Below are 17979 nucleotides of genomic sequence, written 5' to 3'. Positions count from 1 at the left end.
ACTAAAACTTTTCCACTAGGCATTAGTCATCACTCACAAGCTATCATTTTATTGTGGTCTATTCCTAACAACTCCTGATTTGACATAACTACGTGACTAGTTTTGGACGTTTAGAATGTTTTAGGAAACAAAGTAGTCTAGTTATTCTTAGCAACGAAAATGACTTTTATGGAAAATTTCATAGAGGGTTTTTGAAAAATCTTTATTAATAAATTACTAAGTTATTCATGAAATGATACACTTGACTTTTAGAAAAGTATTAAGTTTTTTTTGTCATTTTTTGTTTTTTGTTTTCAACTTGTTCATTTGTACTAGGTGGAACTTTACATTCACATTTACATGAAAAAATAATAGAAAATGTGATAATAATAGCAAATTTCTCAAGGTAGGTTGGACCAAAACATAAAGAAATGTTATGGTGATAATGAAAGGTGCAAAAACTATGAAGGATAAGAGATAAGGCTCACAACCTTTGGTGTTTTGGTGGTGATGAGATGATATTTGATAGTTCTCTTAGAGAAGATTGGTCAATCATACAGGAAGGTGGTTAGAAGATACTACATGAGATGCTTTAGCGTTTGGTAACCTAATTAAGATTAGTAATATAGCACAAAAATGATAAGATAAGTTTACTCAAAATCAAAGGTAAAGACAAGATGGGGAGATACTATTATTTATAGCTTAAGGATGTTTCAAAAATATAGAAGCAAAACCCTAAAAACACTATCTTGACCTGACTTAGATGCAAAGGCAAAAATTTCTGCAATAGGAAGATTATATGTGGTCATTACCTATATAGAGAATCATCTCCGTTCGAGAATGACATGTGGTTACTAACTATGAAGGAGACTCTCTAATGTGAGCATGACACATGACTACTCTCACATAAGGTTCCACACATCCTTGCCCACCAAGCTAGGTTTAAATTTTGACCACATGATCAACCTAAGTTCATGGACATCCACTTTGGGACAACATTGGGCATTGACCTTTGTTGATCCCAAATGGTTTAAAAATCCTATACTTTTTTATCTAAAACACAATACCTAAATAAATCCTAAAGTATTTGGCCCATAATACAAAATCCAAATAAATCTTAGATTAGTTGATTCAAAATACAAAACCCAAAATTATTAGAAAATCATGATGACTTAAGATGCCCTAAAAGATAGAGTCTACATCCATTTTTCACATATAACTTCAACTCTTCTTAATAATGTTTCACCATGCCTAGAGAGTATGTCATCAACATGCCTAGAGAGTATGTCATCAAAATGATATATACATTTAAAGACAATTAACAGTGGAAACTAAATTGACATTGTTTTCAAAATAATAATTATAAATCAAAACATTAAATTACCAAAGTCACAATAGAAAACATCACGGACAAAGGTATTTGTCAGTGAAACTTCACCGTTTCTTCTGATGCTGAGTACCACCTCTGGCTTCTTGTATTTGCAGTTATAAAAGAATCATCATCTTCAATGAAAATTGTGCCAGTATCAGCATTGATGATGCCATCTTATTGGCTTTCATAAAGAGTTAGCGAATACCCACAAAATTTTCACTTCATTATTAAAACTTGTGCATTATAAATTTTGAAAATATTCATTGTTTTCAGTTTTCTTAGTCCTCCGCAACATGAACTTCATTCTTTTTCTAATGAGTTGCATATTTCATAAAGTATTTTTTCCTTCTGAATCAGTTTTTATAGCAGCAGAGACTTCGTCCCTTACACAATCCCAGTTCCTCAGTTACAGAGAGACCTTAGTTTCCCCCGGTGGAATGTTTGAACTCGGTTTCTTCAACCTAGGAAATCCCAACAAAGCCTACCTCGGGATCTGGTACAAGAATATCCCTCTACAAAACATAGTATGGGTTGCAAACAGTGCCATCTCAATCAAGGATTCTTCTGCCATCTTGAAACTAAACAGTTCTGGCAATTTGGTCCTCACACAAAACAACACGGTTGTCTGGTGCACAAGTTCTGAAAAAAAGGCACAGAATCCAGTAGCAGAGCTCTTGGACTCTGGAAATCTTGTGATTAAAGATGAAAATGAAGCAAAGGCAGAGGAATATCTTTGGCAAAGCTTTGATCATCCATCTAATACATTGGTGCCAGAAATGAAGATTGGATGGGACCTCAAAAGAAATGTTAGTGTTTTCCTGAAAGCTTGGAAAACTGATGATGATCCGACACCAGGAGACTTATCGTGGGGGATTGTTCTACATCCATATCCTGAGATGTATATGATGAACGGACCAAAAAAGCAATGGAGACTTGGGCCATGGAATGGTTTGCGTTTCAGTGGAAGGCCATTTAACACCATTCGCCGTTATGAGTTTGTCTCCAACCAGGAAGAGATTTATTTCAGATGGAGCCCCGTAGAAGCTACTTCAGTGAAAGTTGTACTGAACCAAACTGCACAAGCGCGTCAACGCTATGTCTGGTCAGAGAAATCATGGATTTTGAAATGGACAATGCCAGTAGACTACTGTGATAATTACGGAGTTTGTGGAGCAAATACTTATTGCAGCACTTTTGCATCAACAATGTGTCATTGCTTAAAAGGGTTCAAACCTAAGGATTCTCCTGAGGAATGGAACTCAATGGAATGGTCTCAAGGATGTGTCCTCAAACATCCACTTAGCTGCAAAGACAAGTTGAGAGATAGTTTTTTCTTCATGGATGGCTTGAAAGTGCCGGATACTGAATATACGATTGTGGATGAGACTATTGACTTAAAACAATGCAGCGCCAAGTGCTTGAATAATTGTTCTTGCATGGCATATACCAATTCAAATATCAGTGGAGCTGGCAGTGGCTGTGTCATGTGGTTTGGTGATTTATTTGACATCAAACTCTATTCAAATCCAGAAATGGGGCAGCGCCTATATATAAGGTTCAATCCTACAAAATTAGGTAAATACTTTTGCTGTTTCATCTCTTTCTTATGTTTAAGCTTGGTCCTTCAATACGTAATTGAACCAATTTTGTTTTATTTGATTCAATTCAACTGTGAAGAGTCTATCAGTCACAAGAAGAACCCTAAAATAATATATGTCACATCCATTGCTGCAACTTTTGGAGTGATGCTTGCTATTTATTTTGTCTACAGAAGGAACACTTCAGGTAAAATTATTCTTCCCTTCTCTAACATTTCTCTGCAATTATAAGTGAATAGTTCTATTATTATATTCTAAAATTATTCTATATATATATATATATATATATATATATATATATATATATATCCCTTCCCTATTTGAAAATTACAAAATTAACTATTTAAATCATTTGCAATGCCTTCATCTTTCATAATATTATTGAACTTTCTTCCTTTTTCAGACAAGTCAAAGACAAAAGAGAACATTGAAAGACAGCTACGTATTCTGGATGTGACTTTGTTTGATCTTTCTTCAATCAAAACCGCCACTAACAATTTTTCATTGAACAATAAGATTGGACAGGGTGGTTTTGGACCTGTATATAAGGTACTTCAATATTTAAGCACTTAAGATAAAAGAAACAACTAGAGTCCAGAAATGTGTAGTTATGAAAACATCTATCGAAATTATATGAATGCACTTATGCAGGGAAAATTAGTGGATGATCGAGACATTGCTGTCAAGAGACTTTCACAAAGCTCTGGACAAGGAATCACTGAGTTCATGACAGAAGTGAATGTGATAGCAAAGCTTCAACACCGAAATCTTGTAAAGCTCCTTGGTTGTTGCTTTCAAGGAAAAGAAAAGTTACTAGTTTATGAATACCTGGTCAATGGCAGCCTAGACACCTTCCTCTTTGGTATGTAATTTGAAAAATGCATATAGACACCTTTCCCACGAGCACGTTTTGGAGAGAAAACAAACATTCTACAGAAGTTAAAATTAGCTTATGTAGAAACTAATTTATAGATATTCTCTCATTTAATTTATCAAAAATTATATTTTAACTTGTATGAGTTAGTTTTAGTTACCTTTCTTTTTCTTATTTTCTTCTTCCAGAAGTGGCTACAAAATACATTTACTGAACATCGCTATATCAGTCATATTTTGCAGCTTATTCCTCTTGTATATCTAATACCGAGCAACATATTTTTGTGAAAAAAACCACAGATAAAGTAAAAGGTAAATTGCTGCAATGGCCCCAACGCTTCCACATAATAGTTGGGATTGCCAGAGGGCTTTTGTATCTACACCAAGATTCCCAGTTGAGGATTATTCACAGAGATCTCAAAGCAAGTAATGTTTTACTTGACCAAAAGTTAAATCCAAAAATATCAGATTTTGGAATGGCCAAAGCTTTTGGAGGAGACCAAATAGAAGGAAACACAAATAGAGTTGTTGGGACTTAGTGAGTGTTTCTCTAACTATACAACATCACACTTGGTTTAGTTTTGGATGTTATGATTTTTTTAATCTAAATGTTTCATGCAGTGGATACATGGCTCCAGAATATGCTGTTGATGGACTATATTCCATCAAATCGGACGTTTTCAGCTTTGGTATTTTGTTGTTGGAGATTGTATGTGGCACCAAAAATAGAGCTCTCTGCCATGGAAACCAAACTCTGAACCTTGTTGGTTATGTAAGCACTCAATAAACTTATTATTTATCTATGGTGGAGTATTTTTTAACGAATACCGGTTTCACCAATAACTAATTAACTGATAATCTTTGGTTAGTTCTTTCTTTTGTTCCATAAGACAATTTGAGACTTTATTTAAAGGAATCAAGTACAGTACCACAACATACCAAGAACTTGTTGGTTGTGGTAGAGTTTGAAAAGGAATAACTAACTTTGTTCTCTTTCATGTTTCAGGCATGGACACTTTGGAAAGAGCAAAATGCCTTACAGCTGATTGACTCAATTATAAAAGACTCATGTGTGGTCTCAGAAGTACTACGATGCATCCATGTTAGTCTGTTGTGCGTGCAACAATACCCGGATGATAGGCCAACCATGACATCGGTTATTCAAATGTTAGGGAGTGAAATGGAACTGGTTAACCCAAAAGAGCCTGGTTTCTTTCCCACAAAGATTTCGGACCAAGGAAGGTTAAACTTAAATATAAAACAAGAGACTTCAAATGATGAATTAACCATTTCCTCATTCAAGGGCCGGTGAAAGTTATCGAGTCAGCTGAACATATTGCTTGAATTTGCTTTGGAAGTACTTGCGTTGCATTCCCAAAGGATTCTTGTTTCAAAACCTGTTTAGTTGTGCAGATGCATTTGAATAATTACATATAAAATCCATCAAGGGCTTTGAAATGATGTTACTTTCTTTCATGGGAAAAAGAAAACTGATATTGATAGCATAACTGATGCATGTTGTGATGAAGGCTTCATTACGAGATAACCCTAGCCACAGATTCTGTCAGTCTACTGTTGGTGAAAAAAAGACCGACTCCCGAGTTTGGTTCTATGATTTCTGTCGACTAGTTTTTAGTTTTCTTTGCTGTTCTTAGAGTTTCCCACTCTGGCTAAACTCTGTAATCAATCTTTGGTTTTCAATACAAGTTGTGTTTATTTCAACCAATCACTTTGTGCCCCAATGGTTTCAATTTACTCCCGTTTTATGTTGATTTAATTTTTTTTACCTATCTATGGCGGTGTTTGTTTTAAAAGAATCTGATTGCGTGAAACTCATTATTACATTGTGTTTAACGCAGAATATATATATGCGCTTTTAGGTTAAGGAGAGCCTTACGTGACTTAAACCATGGAAGAGGTGCAAATATAGTTAGTTCATGTACTTGAAGAATTAGTTTCAGGCGACATTTATTTGTTAAACTTTAGATTTTGTGACATAAAATGATCTCAAAGCCTGGAAGAATAGTTTGTTACTCAAGGAACGACAAAGTTCAAGGAGAAATATTCCTTCTACAGGATTTAAAATTAAACCATCTAATATTACCACTCGTATATGCAAGGTAAGCTGAAAAGAAACTCTCTTTTCTTTTCCTTGCTCTAGATTGCAAAAATACGTCAATTTTTCACTACACATTAATGGTTTTATCTCGTGTACTCAAAAGACAGCACCAAAACTAGTGTTGCTTGAAAGCATTGGAGGCAGAGAAACTAGTACTACTGTACACTGTTGCGAGGTTCCCCGGGAGCATGCACTAAACGTCCATTCTGAAGTAGGTATGCAGGAAATGGGGATTGGCAGCTGCTTATATGAGATTTTAAACGGGGAATGTTTGGATGGGCACTTCTACATCTGTGGCACCTCAACTCCATAGAGAGTAGCTTGTCATCATCTTTCAACGTTGCCTTCCCATCACTAGAGACCTCATCCATTACATCAACCGAGTCACGAAAGAAAGCAGTGTTAAATGAGTTCCAATGCTTCTTATTCTTTAATTGTGTTGATTCAAAGTCCTGGCTAATAACATGTAAATGTAGTTGTCGCATCGATGGTGCCTGCAGATAGTACAGAACAAAAATACTTTAGCAGTTACTGAAGATTTCAGTTTACAAATGAGACACTCAACCATGACCAACAAATGAAAATAGCACAGCCATAGTGTTGCACATGCAGTAACTCGATGGTTAACCTTCTCACAACTGAACCTTGCACTAACAGGACAAGTAATTATTTTAGTAACTTATTTCTTTCACAATTTTAAATATATTCCTTGTTGAACATCACTGATAGTGTTTATCAGTAATAACCTTTAATTGATTGATACATTTAACCACAAAAAGAAGTTATCTTTGAACTCAATTTTTAATGTGAATCCAATTTAGTCATCACCTAACTCAAATGCGATTTCACAGAAAACATATGTACTAAAGTCACTCATTAACAAAAAGAGAACATTATTTTCCTGTTTTCTGGGCAGGATAGAGGAAAAATAGCTCTTCAATAATATACATTCTGCATACCGAGTGATACCCAAGTCGAAATACCAGAGAAGCATTCTCGCTTAAGAACTTCTCAACCCACTTTAAACCCACATCGTGCATCATGTTCAATAACTGAAGGTGCTTCTTTTGGACATCAGCGAGGCAGTCAAGACCCCCAGTTCGTGCCAACACCAGAACATGCTTCTGCGCCTGCAAAAGACCAGTAAATTCAGTTTGATACATTAGCAGCAGAGTAATTCATAACAATAAAAAAGGGGAAAAATAGAAAACTGAAAATTCAACCTTTGGATAGATATCATTCAATACAACAACATCATCGGAAATTTCAAGCAAATCACCCTTATGCTTTTCAGGATGCATAGCTATTTGGTGAAGAGCTTGAGCCCATGATCCCCAAGCCTTACTCCTGCTCCTCTCTATTCTTCTATGCTCTGAATCTACCTTTTCACCCTTAGAATCAGTAAAGGGCAATCCTAAGTCATCCTGAGTTCCCTTGCATTTCTTGCTTTTCTCTGATCCATGATCATCACTTCTCTTACTCTTTTGATCAGTACCGGTAAAATATTTTCTGGAAGAACAATCAGACTGAACCGGCAACTCCAATGACTTCCTTTCAAGCTTTTCACTTTTTCCCTCTGGTATCCTTGGGTGGTTCCGCAAAATAGACGCAAAACCATCAAAGAGTGAAGTATAAGCATCTTGGAGAATTTTGCAGCCTTTATTATAATCATTATTTAGATAATTTGGTCTTTGTGGGTTCATATTAGGTCCAAGAACATGTATTACATGGGTTACACCCTCTCTGGTGAACAAAGGAGAAGATGAAGGCAGAGGGACAACAGCAGCATTCCCAGGTGACAGAGATTTTACTTTATCTTTTGTTGCAGACTCCAGTTCTGGACCTGCAGCATTAAAAATTGCTGCATTAACACCTCCACCTCCAGGTTTCAACCTCCTGCAAAGGAATTTTCACTTAACCAAGAGAAAATTTGAAAGTGGCAGATCTGACTGAAATATAGTTTATTACAGGTTTAAAGTGCTAAAGTGGGGCCTGCGAAATAAGTAAAAGATGACAAGATCCACATCAATCAACAAACAGGTGTTGGTGTGAACTGAAATAATTAGAATGGATGCCAAAATCAAAGGAAGTTCAGTTGATTGATTAGCAGCTGATTGTACATGGCATACTCTAATTGCTAGATTTAGCATTTGCTCCTAAAATTAAAGTTGACAAAAACTTGCTTATGTGACTTCAGATAAGTAGAGCCATCGGGGCAATACTAATTTACAAAATGGCATGTCATCTAAGTGTAATAACGGTCAGTAATCACACATGTACATGGGTGAGGGTCGTCTTCTGTTTATCAAGTTTTTAAATCATAATTATGGATTACTGTTAAACGCATTTACTTGTATATATTGCAATCATAGAAATAGAACTTACCAGTTGGCAGCATTAGCAATGGCATTGCATCGCAAACCTCCCCTGGAATAAAGATGAGTAATGTCCCCAACATGGGTAAAAAACTTTTGGGTGTCCATGTTTTTTTCTGCAATTCTGGCTTTAACTAAGGACAAAATCTTTGACTTATGAGATAAGTCAACAAGAACAAGTCTGGCATTCCTAAACTTATTTAAGAACTCTGCAACCTGCTCAACGATAATATCAGCTGCCTTCTCAAGATTGAATTGGAAATCAGATGTTGAAATAGAGGGAAATGCCAGAGTTGGAATATCATCCGGACAAACTTGATTGGCATGCGAACCAGCAGAACCAACTTCTTGCCTTTCTACTTCCTTTGTCTCTAAGTTGTCAGTATCTGAAATTGAGGAAAGTGCTTCCTTATCTTTGCAGTACAAATTATTTCTCGGAGTCTGGGAAGTAGGCTCTTCAGTGCCACTCGTTGTAGGTGCAGCAGCAAGTGGGACCTCTGCTCTTTTTAGGAACTTCATTATGCCAACTTGAATTTTGGAATCTGTATTCTTCTGGCCAAAGCAGCCATGTGGAAGATTATCCAGTGGCCCAAGTGAGCTGTATGTATTAATCGCATTTTTTACGTCATTCTCATTCTGACAAAATGTTATCCGGTTAAAGCCTTCACTTAATTTGGGAAGCTCTTTATGTTGAAGCATTCTATTCACAACTGCAGCCGCTCTTCCTCCCTGCAAATTTCCTTCATGCCCAGTTCGTTTGACTGATCGAGAAATACAAAGCTTTGCAGGAAGATCAAGTACAACTGCATGGATGTCTATTTGGAGTCCACCACCAAGCTTTATGAATTCTGACCGCTGTTCTCTGTCAAGATTGCACCTGTCAATAAATACACTCTTTCCATCCTTCAATGCACTAGTTGCACTGCTTAGGCACTGAGCTTTAGTTCCTGCTTTGCCATTTCCAATAGTGTCCTAAAACAATTTAATAAACAGTATAACTAGTGTTAGATAAGATCAGAGGCATTTGGGTGAACGTGTTCTCTTTCTCTCTCTCTCTCTCAACAGAGTTGAATCAAATGTTGAGCCTTGGCAAAACGGTAAATTTACTGTCTTCAGACTTGATAATCATTAATTTTAGCAATAACAGTATCCTTGTGCACTCAAAGATAAGATTTTGTACATCGAACCCACACAGAACCGCACAATCTCTCCACATATGGTAGTAACTAACAGATTTATCAAGGGATGCATCAAATTATTCAAATGGTGTTTATATAAGGCCAAACAAATCAATCATTACAATGACAGACATAAAATTTGCTTTCACAAAATATATTGATTGCATCATTTTATACAAGTATATTTCGTTAGGGGAGGTAAATGACAATTTTTATTTATTTTGTTCTACTATTAAAGTTTCTTTTATAGAATGAATATACTTCGCCAAAAATGTATTTTAACAATGAAATATATAATAAGATATCTCTTCCAAATCCTTCATCTTTTACCCTTATCCTCCACCCAAACATACCCCTAAATCCCCTACCCAGGCATGAACGGGCACATGCAATAAAAACATGTCAAATGTCTACACCCTTTCACATATACGCAAATGCCCAAGGCATAAAAAGCTACCCTGATTCAACTCAAACTTATTAATGCTGTCAAAATCAACCATTTCCCATTAATTTCCTACGACGAACCAACACCCCCAAGCCTGTTTTAATGGATTTGAAGCGCAGTTACAACTGCATTGCCAATACCAGAACCGTGGCAAATCATAAAAAACATTCATATTTCGACTATGATATGATTGTGGTCGTGAACAACAACTTAAAAATAAAACTTTCTTTGTTTCCCTTTCATGGTTATCCGATCAGTTAACCTAGTAAAACAAACGTCTAGCGGAAAAAGTAAAACCTATTGAGACATTTCATCGAACAGGTAGAAGGGAGTGAACTAAACCTGGCAAACGCGAACCCAGTGGCGAGTAGATGAACGCATTACATCTTCGCCGAAGGTGGATTTACCACTCCCGGGTGCTCCTACCAGGATCACCAAAACGGGCTTGCCCTCTGCATTCAAGACATCGACACACAAAATCACCAAAAGGGTTTCAATTCTGTGATTCATTTCGTGTATGAAGTGAAGGTTGTAGAAGGAAACCTCTCGGTGCAGAAGTTTCATCCACGTCCATCATGTCCATCTTCGAGTTCGAACCTTGTTCGTCAAATTGCCATTGCGAACTTAGATCACAAGCAATGAAAATATTATGTGATATTGTCTGTGAAGTTCCGGTTTTAATATTTCTCGTGTTTTTAAAGAGAAAAACTTCAATCTTAATTAAAAAGTTTAGAGTACGAGAAGGACTAGATTATATTTTTAATTCTTTATTTTCACTGGTTATATTTAATTTAGGGGTTATTGAAATGATTTTTAAAATATTTTTTTTATTATAAGATTACTGAGATATTTTCTTTTTGAGAGAAAGAAATTTCACTACATTGAGATTTTAAAATGCCAAAAACATTAATTAGTATTTAAAAGTGTACAAATTGTAATAAATTATTTTGTAAATGAATGGTTACAAATTTTGTATAAATTTTTATTTATTTGAATAAATATTTTCGTATGAAGAAAATCTCATTAAGTAAATGAGTGTTTTTCTTTCCATTCCAACCCTTTTTAATTTTAAAAGAGAAACAACAATATACAGTTCTATATTTTTTTTGAATTGTCAATTATTACTATAACTTTTATTATTCAATTAAATAAAAATAAAAATTTTCTTTACTTTTAACTTTTTAAATATTTTAAATCACAATATTGTTGTGATTATTTTTCAACAATCATGACAATGTTACGAGTATTATGTATATGATAGGATAAGATGTCATTTAAATAACATCGTCTTATCTATTTGATAATTTAGTCTCTATTAATTAAAACAGTTTTCATAAGATATTTCATCATAATAAATAATACTTTAATAAATTAATATTTTGTTGTAATTGTATTCATGTGATATGTTCAATATATTTTTGTAAAAAATTTATTGTTTAATATATAAATTATTTCTTATGCCACTCTTCATAATTACTCATTTAAAAAAATACATAACGATGAAGATGAAATCAAGATGAAAATTTAAATTTGAATTTGTCGGTCATCTTTGAAGTTGTTTGTAGTTAACTCACATCCTAATAAAACTTGACATAGTAAGGCTAATTTTCCAGAATTTGTATGCTAGACTCGGTGTTATTCGTATTAGAAAGAAATATTGGGAATGAAAGACACTTTAAGCATATCAATTTTAGTGTAGTGAAGGTTTACTTAGTTAAAAGGTTATCAACCTCTCTTACAACTTTAACAAAATATTTGAATGCAAGTTTCAATGGTCTTATTCAATACACCTATTAAAAATGAAGTAATAGAACCAACTAATGGTCTTAATTTAATTAGAATTATAATGTGCATTCCATTTTGCTTTAGATGTTAATGTTAGCAAATGCTAGATCATTATATAATCTTATAGATAAACAAATGTTCATTTGTATATCCTTTTCTGGAGAGTCTTCCTTGTATTTTAAAGAGCATATTTATTTGTTGTAGCAAAGTGTGACACTAAAAGTATAATTGTTGAAAGCCTAAAGCAACTTATTGCTAAGTAATACTTTTGTTCTTCATATCTATGGGAGATAAAGGAGATACATTGGAATGATTTTGCATACTCATTGTAAGTCACAAATGACATAAAAAGTATTTATAAACAGTTTGATTATTGAAACTCTTTAAGAGTTCTTAAAGGAGAATTTGACATAAATTAGATGGAATGAGCTAGTATAAAACTCAATGTCTCTCCACATAAACTATTTATACTATGTTTCACAAATTATTTGTTAAAACATTCTTAAAAGTTGTTTCAAAGTATTGTTAAACTTAATTGAACTATTACTCTAGAGCTAACATATTTCTTGGAATTGATATTAGAACTAACTTCTTAGGATTAGTATAGAACAAAATGACTTAGCCATTCATAAAAATGTGACACACTCTTATAATTATATATAGAGAGACACTGAGGTAAAACTCAGTTTACTTACATGTGAACATGAATTTTTCATAATAAAATGAAAACATGTGTTCAATATATTTCAAACCATATTGAACACATTTTGGCTCCTTAAGCAAACATTATGATAATTATAATCATATTGACAAATTTTTCTTTAGTTATAGTAATGATGCTGTATAAATAAAAACATGAGTCAACAACTATTCAGATAAGAGTTGTTCAATTGTGATAAAAACAAATAAGTTAAGCAATAGTTCAGGCAAAGAGAAACTTTGAATTGTAATTTCTATTCATAATGATTTTTTTTTTTGTGTATGTAGATTAAAACCCATTAACACTATTGAATCACAATATTATGTTTGTGTGTGATTTTTTTTTTCTTGCTTAATTTACCTTCTACTATTAATGGTTGGAGATTCTCTTAATTATTAAAATATCATTTGTGTAGGTACATGATTTGTGTTGCATTTGTTAGAGTTATTTCTACAACAATAAACTTATGAAATACTTACTTACAAGTAGGATATGCTAGCTTAAACATATTATATGCAAACAAATAATTCTTAAAACCAATAAAATGTATCAATTCTAAAAATCATCCATAGAAAAAGGAACAATAAGTCTTAATATATTTGACACAAATCTATAATGGAGAACAATTTTTTGAAAGCATTTCTTCATTAAAATCCTTTAAAAAAAGAAAAATGATTATGCAGAAGAAGAACCATTAATCTCTGAAGTTGTTTTATCTAAGAGTTTGAAGAGCAATAAAACCTCTTAATAAGGAAACATTATTGTTGAAAATCTTGCCTCTAACAAATACCTCCTCCCTTATTTATAGTTACTCAAAAGTAGGGTTAGAAACGACTTAAATTCATCGGGTGAATCATGATTTGTTGAGTAGATTTCTATCCAAGAGCTTCTTTATTTGTATCCTTGTTGCTGAACAAATCTACTTTATTTCTATCCAAGAAAAAAACATTTGGATGAGCAAATTATGTAGATAATGGCAATGCTCAATGAATTAAAAATATGCCCACATGACTGACACGTATAATTTAAAAGATGTATATTTTTTTTTCTTTTTCTTTTTTCTATTCTTCATCTTATTCCTACCCTTAACCCTAATACAAAGGATTTCAATATAATGTAAATTATTAATACATTTTTTTTCTATTTTTTAGTAACGATATTTTAATCAAATTTTATGGAAAATTATTTATAACATTTCTTTCTCAACAAATAAAATGATTAATTAATTTGATAATCTTGTAACCATGTTAATTAACATATTAAATATGTTCTCTTAAAAAAATGTAAGTTGATAATCATCATTAGAGCACTCTCAAGAATTTAAATTTAAATAAATTTTATGTCTTTGAAATTTGGATTAAATGTAATTTGGGTTTTTTGAATTTCAAAAGAATAATTTTATCGTTTAAATTTAATAGGAACTGAAATCGTATATTTTAAACTCGACTAATTGAAATGATTTTTTATTTTATTTTTAAAATTTAGGACCTTAAAATGAGATTTACCCTGAATTTGAAAATTTTAGAAGCCTTATAGTATTACTCTTCCAGTAATAAAACTTCTCTCACTTTGACACTGGATTTGGAGTTCCAATTTCCTATTTGTCACAATCTGCTGACTAAGTCGGAAGAACCAATGCAGAAACCTAGTGAGAATTTAATTAGCCTTGATCTACATAATAGCAATAGTCTCCAAGGTTCACTCCCACCTCTTTTCTAAATATGCTACCTATTTGGTTTTCTCCATAAACTACTTCACCTCTTCTATTCCTGACATTGGTGATCAACTATCTGCTACAGTTTATCTTTTTCTTTCACGCAACAGTTTCTATATATGGCCAGATTCCTGATTCCATATATAAAGCCTCAAAACTTCAAGTTCTTGAACTCTCAAGCAACAAGTTTGAAGGGACAATTCCTACCTGTTTAACCAAAATTGAGACTCTTGGGGTGTTGATTCTTCGAGAAAACAAGCTCACTTTCAGCATTCCCGACACATTTCCGTTGCCATGTTCTTTGAGAACACTGGATGTTAAACAAAATCAATTACATGGAAAACTTTCCGAGTCTCTTGCTAACTGCTTGGCATTAGAACATATCCACATTCCCTGTACTGTACTTGTCCGCCAAAATGGATTCCATGGTCCAATTGAATGTGCAAAGACAAAGGGCATTTGGAAGATGCTGCAAATTGTTGATCTGGCGTTGAACAACTTTAGTGGTATGTTACCAGTAGGGATGTTCAGAACATGGGAAAAGATGATGCCTGATGAGAAAGCAACTGCGGAACGTGTGCGATTTAAAAGGTTGGTGGATTTAATGGTTTATATTATCAGGATGCCGTACCTGTGATAGGTTCCAGAATTGGACCTAATCAAGAACTCTCTTCCTCACCGAAAGACACAGAAAAGAATGAAACTGAATATTATTTACAGAAGGAATATTTGTATAATGTGGATACAGAGGTTGGTTGAACCCTCTTCACACCTCTCAACAATGATCTTACCAAAAAGTGCCTTCTACCTATACAATCAATCTATTTATATAATTTTTCTCCCTTCTACCCTAATCTCATTTCCCATTATATCCAAATATCCTATATCCTAACATTATACTCTCATTTGAGCAACCTTGTCCTCAAGGTTGGAATCGGAAAACGGAAAACTTGGTCTTTCCACATCAGGTTATCATATGAAGAGAACCCACTGGCCTCCAATTCAAGTCAGGCGGCTTGGGTTCTGGTTCAGCCATGCTTCCTTCCTCCTCTTCTTCTTCGGCCGATATCAACATTTGTAATCCCTTCTCTAGACATCGATGGCGTGGGCTGAAAGGCTCACCGCACCGGAAGCATCTTCCCTCTTCTTTCCTTTTTACGAACTCTGAATATGGTACATTGCGAGTATTCCTCTCCCTCCCATTGTTCTTGGTTCTTGCGGTGCTGCCTCCTTGGGTCACCTCTTTCTTCACGGACCCCATGCTTTCAGCAATCCCCCCTCGGCCTTGAACCTCGCAACTGGGTTCACTCCTCGATACTACTTTCGTCGCGCCTCCCCAAGAACCCAGATTCCTCACCGTTTGTCCACCATCGATCTTCGAATGGTTGCACAGTTTCTCAATGTCACCCGCAACCCACATTGTTGTCATAAGGTCCTGGGGATCATGGGGCCTCACGTGATCACTCACTTCCTCTTGAAGACCCGCCATGAAATATCCTAAAAGTTGCTCTTCTGGTATCCTCGTCGTCTGCCACACGAGTACTTCGAAATCTCTGACGTAATCGGTTACTACACCCAACTATTTGATGGCAGATAACCTCTCATAAACGGACCCTCGACCTCCTTCTCCTAATCGAATCACTGGTGCCCTCTTTAATCCATCCCAAGAATGGTTGTTGGTTTTCTCCCTCCATGCTGATGAAAGCCAACTGCAATTTCTCCTCTTCCACAACTTTCTACACTTCAAAGAACTTCTCGGCCCTACTAATCCAAATCAGTGGGTCGCCCCCTTTGTATGCCGGCAACTCTACCTATTTCCTCCAATTCGCCGACCCATCTTGATTCCCTTCATCCCTTCTTCCTCTATCGTCGTCGTGCCCTCCGTCATTCTCATTCACCGACGATTGACTGCCATCCTGGTGATTGCCATTTCGGTCGCGTTTGCGATCTCCTGGTGCCTTCAAGATCGCCTGAATATCCTGTCACATGGCTTCATAATTTTGTCTTAAGGCCCCTGTCTCATGTCACAAATACACTGTATCGACCTTCGTTTCCGCTATCGCTATTTCAACCGCCTCTAACTGACCTTCTACCACCACCATTCTTCCCTTCATCACGCGCGAACGTCTCCCCTTCGATTGGGGAATCCGACAGGTCATACCAATTGATAGGTTCCTAAATTGAGAACCTAATAAAGAACTCTCTTCCTCACCAAAAAGGCATAAAGAAAAGAATGAAACTAAATATTATTCACAAAAGGAATGTCTGTACAATGTGGATACAGAGGCTTAACCCTCTTCACAGGTCAATACCTGTCAACAATAATCTCACCAAAATGTGCCTTCTAACTATATAATCAATCTATTTATATAATTCCTCTCTCTTTTACCCTAATCCCATTTCCCATTATATCCAAATACCTTATATCCTAACATAGTGACTTACAAAGCTCGACGATTATGGTTTGTAAAGCTTCTGACACTTTTCACTTCTATATATAGACTTCTCCCACAACCACTTCGGGGGTCCAATACCAGAACACTTAATGAATTTCAAAGCACTGCATGTGCTTAACTTAGTAAAGAATTCTCTCTCAGGTGAAATTCCACCATCTATATATAGGGAGTTTGAAAAATCTTGAATCATTGGACCTCTCAAAAAATAACTTTATAGGAAAACAGAACTTGCTACTCTTTCTTTATTGTCATTCTTGAACCTCTAATCTAATAATCACATGGGAACTATCCCAATCGGTCCTCAACTTCAAACATTTTATTCAAGTTGTTTTGAAGGAAATGATGACTTATATGGACCTCCTTTAGGAATGCTAGCCAGCATTGAATGGCATGGACCAATGTTGCATTATCATAAACAAGTCTGTTAAAATGTTATGATTGACAGATTAAAAAATAATGAACAATAAACTCTTTAATCAAAGCAGTTCCCAATATCCTTAGAACATTAAAGCGGAAGCGTACCTAAAAGATTAGACATTAGGAATATTTAATGAAGAACCTGAATTGGTCTCTGATCTTCCCTCTCTAAAGAACCTGAATTGGTCTATGATCTTCCCTCTATAGAGTACCTAAGGTTCACTCTCGATTTTCTCTTCTGATGGGAATAAAGAGAAAGAAACAGGAATGAATAGTTGTGCTTACAGATGGGGACCATGACCCTTTAAATAACCTCTGACGGTTAATATTATTTAGTTTCAATAATTATAATTTGGCCCCTTCAACAAATTAAAGTTATTGTTGGTCTTTACACAATATACATTCCATGACAAATATACCCTTAGCCATATTTATCTTAATTAGATCCCTTTATAAAGTTGGCTAATAAAACATAATGGCCCTAACACATTTAATAATTACTTATATATATATATATATATATATATATATATATATATATATATATATATATATATAAGTAATTATACTTACAAATGTGTTAGACTTTATGAGCTCAAAATTGCCATTATATGCCTTGAGCATATCCCAAAGTCCCATCAATAGATTATATTCGCATGTAGAACCAAAGCAGTTTTAATTGCAACAATTGCAACCAAACCAACAATGATCACTAATGTTGACAGAACCAAATTACATGGATACATCATGAAATGTATAGTATGAAAAGTTACGTGAAGGTGATCTGTACACGTCTATTTTCAATTGGTCCTTACTTTATCTCAATGAGATCAATACAATAACCTTAATGTGCAAAGTGTAATTTATGAATAATAAACCAAAATGTATGCATACATGAAAACCAAACATAGAACACAGACACACAAAAATGACCAACTCCCACTGAACCAAAAATTTCTCAAATTGTA

The 17979-nt window shown here is 34.6% G+C and overlaps 2 protein-coding genes across 3 annotated transcripts; one reads left to right on the top strand and one right to left on the bottom strand.

Annotated features, from left to right (window-relative positions):
* The first annotated feature begins 1378 nt into the window (after positions 1 to 1378).
* LOC106773488 (G-type lectin S-receptor-like serine/threonine-protein kinase At4g27290) lies at positions 1379 to 5295 on the top strand. The gene is made up of 7 exons (XM_014660173.2): positions 1379 to 2926; positions 3029 to 3136; positions 3353 to 3498; positions 3601 to 3811; positions 4123 to 4360; positions 4444 to 4594; positions 4829 to 5295. Exons 1-7 carry the CDS (start codon positions 1645 to 1647, stop codon positions 5132 to 5134), a joined length of 2442 nt encoding a protein of 813 aa, XP_014515659.1. The 5' UTR covers positions 1379 to 1644; the 3' UTR covers positions 5135 to 5295.
* A 529-nt stretch (positions 5296 to 5824) lies between these two features.
* On the bottom strand, positions 5825 to 10619 carry LOC106772894 (transcription factor bHLH140). 2 transcript variants are annotated; one of them, XM_014659517.2, is made up of 6 exons: positions 10483 to 10619; positions 10282 to 10391; positions 8327 to 9288; positions 7165 to 7837; positions 6901 to 7071; positions 5825 to 6435 (listed from the first exon to the last, which is right to left on the bottom strand). In XM_014659517.2, the coding sequence occupies exons 1-6, from the start codon at positions 10520 to 10522 to the stop codon at positions 6097 to 6099; spliced, it is 2295 nt and encodes a 764-aa protein (XP_014515003.1). In that variant the 5' UTR covers positions 10523 to 10619; the 3' UTR covers positions 5825 to 6096. The 2 variants fall into 2 exon arrangements, with proteins under 2 accessions (XP_014515003.1, XP_014515002.1); XM_014659516.2 differs by having other exon boundaries at positions 10282 to 10610.
* Between the last annotated feature and the right edge of the window lie 7360 nt (positions 10620 to 17979).

Source organism: Vigna radiata, chromosome 9 (genome assembly GCF_000741045.1).
Source record: "Vigna radiata var. radiata cultivar VC1973A chromosome 9, Vradiata_ver6, whole genome shotgun sequence".
Lineage (NCBI taxonomy): Eukaryota > Viridiplantae > Streptophyta > Magnoliopsida > Fabales > Fabaceae > Vigna > Vigna radiata.
This window is presented reverse-complemented; position numbering and strand designations above follow the sequence as displayed.